This window comes from Montipora capricornis, chromosome 11 (assembly GCF_036669925.1).
Source record: "Montipora capricornis isolate CH-2021 chromosome 11, ASM3666992v2, whole genome shotgun sequence".
NCBI classification, from domain to species: Eukaryota; Metazoa; Cnidaria; class Anthozoa; order Scleractinia; family Acroporidae; genus Montipora; species Montipora capricornis.
Window position 1 is genome coordinate 41635661 of NC_090893.1, and position 7635 is coordinate 41643295.

Genomic DNA, 7635 nt, shown 5'->3' on the forward strand with positions numbered 1-7635 from the left:
TACATACAATATTATCATTCGTTGTCAACGTTGCATTGTCGTAGTACCCCAAGAACTCCTCTGGAGAAGTCAGTGGTTGGGTTTCAAGTGGATAAATTAATGAATGCCATTTCTGGCGAAGCGAAGATAAAGATTACTGTCTATGAACACGAACAAGGAGAGGTAGGGGCAAAGTTCACCTGCGAATTAATCTGTAAGGCCAGCACGGGAGACCCCCCTCCTTTGCAAGGCGCTGTTACACAAGGCATTTCCTCTCTCAAATTATCTCGCAATTTTGTTATAGGAAAAGTTCCTCCTCTTCGAGTTAAGTTGCTTCAAGAGAAAATGAGGGGACAGAGAGGGAGGCTCAGGGCGTTGGCCGGGATATGTCATGTTTACGAAAGTTATTTCTAGACGAGCGGAAGTCTTTGTTCTTGCGAAAGTCTGTCTTCCGAGACGTCCGCATGCAGTCTTGCCTCGCTCAGATAAAATGGCGGCACACTTGGAAGGCTGATGAATATTTATATTCATCATGTCTTTTTGCATGCGGACGTCTCGGAAGACAGACCCGCTCGTCTAAAAATAACTTTCGAGTACATGACATATCCCAAGGGCAGGACCGGGAGCTTCCCTCTCTGTCCCCTCATTTTCTCTTGGTTGCTTACCAGCTGTTACACTGGGCAACGTTTCTTGCAACTCGTCTCGCGGTCACAGAAGAAAAATATCGTTATTGTTCTAAGCAAAAAATAGAACATTGCCACACAAACAAAAATCGAAAAATCGTTGCAAGGAGCGTTTTAGAGGTAAAAAATGGTTTTCAATTATCGCAGCAATTTGGAATCATAGGGTTTGTTACATTGGCCAAGTAGCCAAGTAGTCAAGTTATCTGGCCTAAGAATGGAAGCGAGGCTGCCGGTGACCCTGCTTTTGATGTTAATGAAGACCAGTTGGAATTACAACAACACAGTTTACATGAGCAAAACAGTGAGGTCTGTTTCAATGGCCGTTTTTATACTAGAGACGCATAATCCGTCCAGACGAATTATGCGTCTCTCATGTTATCCGTCTAGTGTAAAGACGGGACGAACTATATGAGACGCATAATTCGTCTTGGACGAACTTGGGCAAACATTTTTTCTGCGTCTGTTAAATTCGTCCAGTATAAAGACGGCCACAAGACGCATTATGCGTCTGGACGAACTTTCCAGTTTAGTGCGTCTTCGAAGACGCACTAAAATAGATTCTTCGTCCAGACGCATAATACGTCTTGCGGCCGTCTTTATACTAGACGAATTTAACAGACGCATAAAAAATGTTTGCCCAAGTTCGTCCCAGACGAATTATGCGTCTCTAGTATAAAAACGGCCAATACAAGGTCACCGGCAGCTTCGGAGCCATTCATTGACTAGGTCACTGAGCAAACAACTGTGAAGTGGGCTATTTCCGGAATAAATGGTGAAGTGTCGTCTGCATGTACCAGTCGCGCGCCTTAAATAGAACCTACTGAACCACCCACGTCAAAACTTGAGAGAAACATCTTTTGCATCCCCCATCCTCGCAGAACAGATGAACACTTGATACAACCGCGTTCAGTCGTTCAGTCGACTGAAAATCCTAGCGATTTGATCCATTTGTGAAAAAAAAGAGAGTTTTACATTAAACCTTGTTATTTATTTATTTATTTTTCTTTCAAAGATGCTAAAAAGCGAAAATAATAAACCAGTGGTTTGTGTGACTAGATCTGCCTTTCAAGACTTTCTAGAGGGAATATACTCTTTTGGATTACAAGAGGTAGGGTTATTTTTACACAATATCTTATGAGTTAATCAACTACACCAAGCACTTTGATTTTATTTCGTGAGAGCTCAAGCGCATTATGTACTAACGCTCTACAAAGGAATGTGTGGCACCTTTGGAGCCTAGCTTAAAAAAAAAAAAACGACAACATTAACTTAACAGCAAAAAAATGGAAAAATAAAAAACACCGACGCAAACAACAACTGTTATAAGAGCATCAGCAATTACCGTTGATCATATCTTTAAAAATGTGATAAGTTAAACATTAAAAAAAATTAACTAGTCATAGAAAACTTTAATTTTTGTATCCGTGTTGAAACTCTCGGCTTCTATTGATTCCTCAGGTTGTACAAACTATTTTAATTGTTAGTTTTGATGAAAAAAAGGAAAGAAGGAAAATCTTCCTAAATGTTCACAAGACGACGAAATTTTTTCCCTATCGATTTTGTAATTTGTTTTGTTCAATTTTACTTGGGGCTTTAAAGATGTTAACAAACTTAGTTAAAGTGCCCACAACCTAATTTTTCTCACTTAGTCATCTGAATCTACACATATCTCATAGACGTTTCGTTGCGATTTTCCCAAAACGCGATTTGAAAATGAAATTAGAAAAGGTTCAAATTTGCTGCCATTTTCGGTCACCATTCGCCTTAGTCTTCTATCGATTCTTCCCGGTCACAATACTGCTGTGACGTAGATTAAGAGACACGTGACTTCAAGTGAAAAAGGAATAGCGATATAAACAGTATAGTAAGGAATAATTCCCTTGAAAATGCGTAAAAGATGCGTAACCACTCGATGTAACAACACAGCTGATCCTAAAAAAAGAATAAGTATACGTAGGAATCCTTCGACTCGCAAAACGCAATACCTACAAAAAGAAGGAGAAATGGCTGCAGATTTTGTCTTGGTAAAAAGAAGCCCGGTAAAACTTCTTCACTGTGCTAGATTCACTTCAAAGAGTATGACTTTCAGTATTGCATGGACAGCAAAACGAAAAGATCGTTGAAGGCGGATGAGATTCGCTTACAGGAACAGCCATAAGCGTTGACTTTAATTCCCTCGCGAGACCTTTCTTATCCTCTTGTTCTTTTCTGTAATTTTGTAGCCATTCCTCGTCTGCTAATGGTTCTTCCACGTAGGGTTCCGTGTTGTTCTGGGTTTCAGTGCTAGCGCTGGCTGACTCGTCGAGACCGGCATTTTGGCCGGCCACTACTCACCTCAAATTCTTTTTTTTTTAATCGCCAGTTTAGTCACTTCCAGATTCAGAGGCACTTTCCTTGATGATAAATATAGGCATGATTGATTTTTTTGTTTACTGAAAAATACCAAAAACGATCGCTGCGCGATGCCTTGGCGTTGATTAGTAAGAAAAGATAAGATCCACGCCAACAAGCATTCCCTTATCTACGTCACAGCGAGCCCGTGAGGTCCTGACCAGCGGAAGGGGTGTACCAAATAAAAGTAGGATTGAAAAAATCGTAGAAAATTCGCCTCTCGCTGGAATTGAAAAATTCTTTCGCCAAAGTTCATTTTTTAATATGGACTTTCAAATAGAAAAATAAAACTTTTTAGGTTATGGGCACTTTAAGTGTCCATACTCCGCGGTGCTATAGAACTAATTAGGACACAACTATTCATCGAATCAAAGTGAAGCAGCTAATACCTGAAGGGGAATGTTGTGACAAAAAAAGCAACAACCTGGCTGACTACCTTGAGAAACAACCCTCTCAAAGCAATAAATAGCCCGCCTCACTGACGAAACCAAACCTCGGGTCAGGTCCGTCTGCGAACCAGTGCCGAAATCCTTGTTCTGGGCCCTCAGCAGCGTACCAGGATTTGAGTACGCGCCATGATTGGTCTGTTAAGAAAACAATTGTTCCACAAGACCGGTAATAGGCAATCAGGTTAAAGGGAAATTTGAAACACAATTCCGCTTGTTCGTTGAGTCCGTTACTAAATGGTGTTAGATTACGTCCGCTGCGCAGGCTAGGCAATAAATAGAGAAGAAGGTGAAATCGAAACCAAAATACAATGTTGGGAGGCCCATTATTCTCACACTCCAAACCCGCTCCCGCTCCCGCTCCCGCTCCCGCTCCCGCTCCCGCTCCCGCTCCCGCTCCCGCTCCCGCTCCCGCTCCCGCTCCCGCTTGCCTACTGGTTCAAGGTCTCCTTGAGCGGTCTTCAAACCTTTCTCGAAGTATGCAATGCAAATTTTGAGCTTTGAGTTTTATCCAAAGGCTGTTTATTTTAAGTGTAAGTTTTAGATTTCATGGTCCGCCATTACTCACGTTCAAAACTGGCCGATTGGACCTCAGAGGGTTGGATCTAGAGAAAATGACGTCATTTACTCACTAGCTTAAAATCTCAGCGTGTAAACGCAATTTATTATATATGCAAAACACGGGTTGAAAAGTCTGAAAGCCCGAAACTCCCGTGCTGCATATTAATTAGGCCGCGTACACACGCATTGCATTCTTAAACTAGTGAGTGTTTGACGTCATTTTCTCCTCGACCCAGCTCTCTCAAGATTTTAAAGTTAGTAATGGCGGACCAATAAATAAGAAAATTCCAGCTAAGATAAACAGGTGTCTTTTTAAAATCAGAACTTAAAACTTGGGTGAGTTAGTGTTTAGTTAACATAGTTTTGAAATCCAAAGGAAAAACAAAATTTTTTTTTGGTCGTAGTACCACTTTAACCTCTTATTTTTTCGTGCTTCTTTCGATTTTACACAGTTATAAGTGGTAGCTTTTTTTTTTTTTCAAGAAATGGCCTGCTCTTGTTCAGTTAAATGGTTTATAACATGTTATCCTGTAAAACTTCAACCATTTTGGACGTCCGCGACACAATTAGTGTAGCAAAAATTTCATTTTAAAGCAAGTTTGATGCTGCATCAATGATCAAAGTGGTTACCTCTTCAATATTTTGTTCCTTAGTACCAAAGTCACTCGTACACAACTTAGGCAGACAGAGTTAAGCTATTGATAAAGGTGCTGTTCATTTATATTTGACGTGACTGTGTTGGACGGGCTTACTGTTTTCTTTTGAAAACTGGACCATGGACTTTTTATATCAAGAAACATAATTCAAATGGAAGTCTAACACATTCATACATGTCCAATACTCCTACATAATGAGATTCCTGGTGCGTCACAATAGACATCACAAAGTGTCCCGCTTTTAAGTCTCGCAAAACTGTTACTATTTTTTTAAGGATTAAGGTTGGGGGACACTTTGTGATGTCTATTGTGAAGTGCCATGAATCTCATTATGTCGGAGTATTGGACAACCCTCAACACATTTGGTTCCAGCTTTGGAATTTCCTGGGACATTTTGACCATTTTTTCCCGAATTTCTCGTGTTTTACAGTCATTTTCGTCGTGATTTAAAAGTGGTGCTGAAGATTGGCTCTCCTGTGCATGCGTTGCAAGTAATTTGTTCGCAGTCTCCTCCTCCTCATTCGTAAAAGATATGTTTGGTGCATATACCATATTGTCTCATTTACACTTTACGACCCAGTTCGTTAACAGAGACTGTTATTGGGTTGCTTGCCTTGTACTTGGTTTGCAACTCAGTTGATCATAGTTTCTTTTTTCACAACAGTGTATGGCGGTGCATTTCCGCTTCGGCTGATCCATTTAATTTTCACTTGCTTTGTCCGGCCTCTATTCTCTGTTTCTCCATGATCCTTTCCTTTTCCTGTTTCGCTGGTGTCGTCCACTTCTTCTTCCACTACAATGTACTCTCCGTGTTGCTGCGTTCCGTTTGGAAAAATGTATGTTCCAGGACCGATCATTTTATCGTCGTGGAAATTGCCGATGTAGTTTTGTTTTCCAAACGTGAGCTTTCCTCTGCCTAGGAGAGAAAATTAAACATATCATGAAAAAAGAAGTGACCCAGTGTTTAAGGCGCTTGCCTTGAGATCTGGAGATCCCGGGTTCAAGAGCCGCTCTGACCACTCGTTGAATTTGATCCTGGTAGTCCCTGGTTCATTTTTTTCCCAGCTGCACTTGTAAATAGCCAACTGGTTTGCCTACGGCCAGTTGGGATGCTTAATTAACAGTTGGTTTTGTTGTTGTTCTGTTCCGTCGTTTCGTCAACTGTGTTTCATTGGCCCTGAAAAGCCCCTATGGAGAGCGGTCAATTAAGTATGTATTGTATTGTAATGAAACTTTGGCTAGCAGCCCATTTTATCTTCATCATCATCATCGTCGTCGCTGTCGTGTCGTCGTCGTCGTCGTTGTCGTGTCGTTGTCGCCGTCATAGTCGTCGTCTTCGTAGCCGCCTTCTTTCTCTGGATGCCTAATAAACTTACTTAATGAGCCCTTTGCAGCTGGCGATCACATGGTACGGAAAATCGCCGTACTGGAGAGCGAATTGCACACTGGGAAATCTAAATCAAAGCAACTTTGTTTTCTGCAAAGGGCCCATTAGCAAATTTATTGAAACACGTAATGTGTTGCGACATGAAGGATATCCTCGTGCAAACATACAATGACTAAAACGGCTGGTGCGATACGTCAATTAAGCTATCATCAATTAAATAATTATTAATTGATATTTAACAACTATTCACTGAAGTGGAGGTGCCTAGTGGTGGATTTTTACGCAGCCGTGTAGCGGCAAGGTAAATATCCACCACTAGCCACCGACATTGAGATGAATAGTTGTTTTAGTATATACTAAAACAGTGGCTGCAACGCTTACAACATTTTCGGCGCAAATCCCTCGCGAGTTGCTCGGAGGTGAAAAGCAAAGGATATTCGGAATTTGAGTAGAGAATCAGGGCGCGCCTTTAACGCAATCCACAGTTTTAGTACATACTAAATCATGTTATTAATAGCCCACTTTCGATATATTAAAATTCAGTCCGAAACAAAAGACATCATCTCGAGGCTCTTGGAAATAAACTCATACAAATCCTTATATTTATTCCCCAGAGCCTCGAGATGATGCCTTTTGTTTAGGGCTGAATTTTAATATATCGAAATTGGTCTATTAACATATCATTGAACGATCTACGATTTGATAGCGGTTTTTTATTGGGTGTCTTAATAGCGTATACATGGCACGTTTGCAACTCTCCGTTAAATTCACAAAGTGTAATGTTTAGGATTTAATCAGGTTTTTCGCATAATAATTTGTTTTGTTATCTTTTCTTCAGTCGCTTAAGATCTTATTTCAAAGTTTTATTCGCAGACTTTTATCAGTAATTGTTCTTTTTTTTTCTACCTAGAGATAGGTGCATTCTTTTTCTGTCTTGTTTGCGCAAACAAAAATGTGTCATTTTTCATGATCTGTCGGGTTTCTTTCAAATTTAAGTTTATCTTCTGTGGCATTTTGAATGATATGCTGACAAGTGAAACTACCTTTTCATTTCTATACCCGTAGTTTTTTTTTCCCCCAGAGGAAACTATTACATTTTTCGTATTCGTTTACACAAGATTCACCTCTGCAAATGTATTATTTACATGCATACCAGTTCTTAATATTTTATGAGCTTGCCAACTCTCCTAGCAACTGTTTTTTTCTTTCAAATGAATTTAAAAGAGTGTCTTTCGCCTTTGTTTTCCCATTCGTAATGTTACAAGAATTTTTCTCTCTGTTCAGTCTGTAATAATACTTGTAGCTACATTTTTGATGTGAAAAATGTTGACATGTTGGTTGACCCGCCAGTGGTGTTTACATGAAGATGGAAATGTTTAACGTTCTGATTCAAATACAAGGCTTCAGTTGTGGACATTCACGTTAGTGTTGTTCAGAGGTCTGTGTAAACACTTTATCAGGGAGTTTGAAGATTGTTTTGGCCACCTTTTCGCCTTAGTCGTAATTTAAAATCACATGCATTTGTACTTAAA

At 40.1% G+C, this 7635-nt stretch overlaps 2 protein-coding genes across 2 annotated transcripts in view; one reads left to right on the top strand and one right to left on the bottom strand.

Moving 5' to 3' along the window:
- Positions 1 to 7635, top strand: part of LOC138023494 (coiled-coil domain-containing protein 17-like) — a 49283-nt gene that overhangs the window by 28006 nt on the left and 13642 nt on the right. The window contains exons 21-22 of the mRNA XM_068870495.1: positions 45 to 162; positions 1675 to 1770. Coding sequence (XP_068726596.1) covers positions 45 to 162; positions 1675 to 1770 — 214 coding nt within the window. The remainder of the gene's footprint in view (positions 1 to 44; positions 163 to 1674; positions 1771 to 7635) is intronic.
- Positions 4503 to 7635, bottom strand: part of LOC138024305 (radial spoke head 1 homolog) — a 4011-nt gene continuing 878 nt past the window's right edge. The window contains exon 2 of the mRNA XM_068871453.1: positions 4503 to 5632. Coding sequence (XP_068727554.1) covers positions 5349 to 5632 — 284 coding nt within the window. The 3' untranslated portion in view covers positions 4503 to 5348. The remainder of the gene's footprint in view (positions 5633 to 7635) is intronic.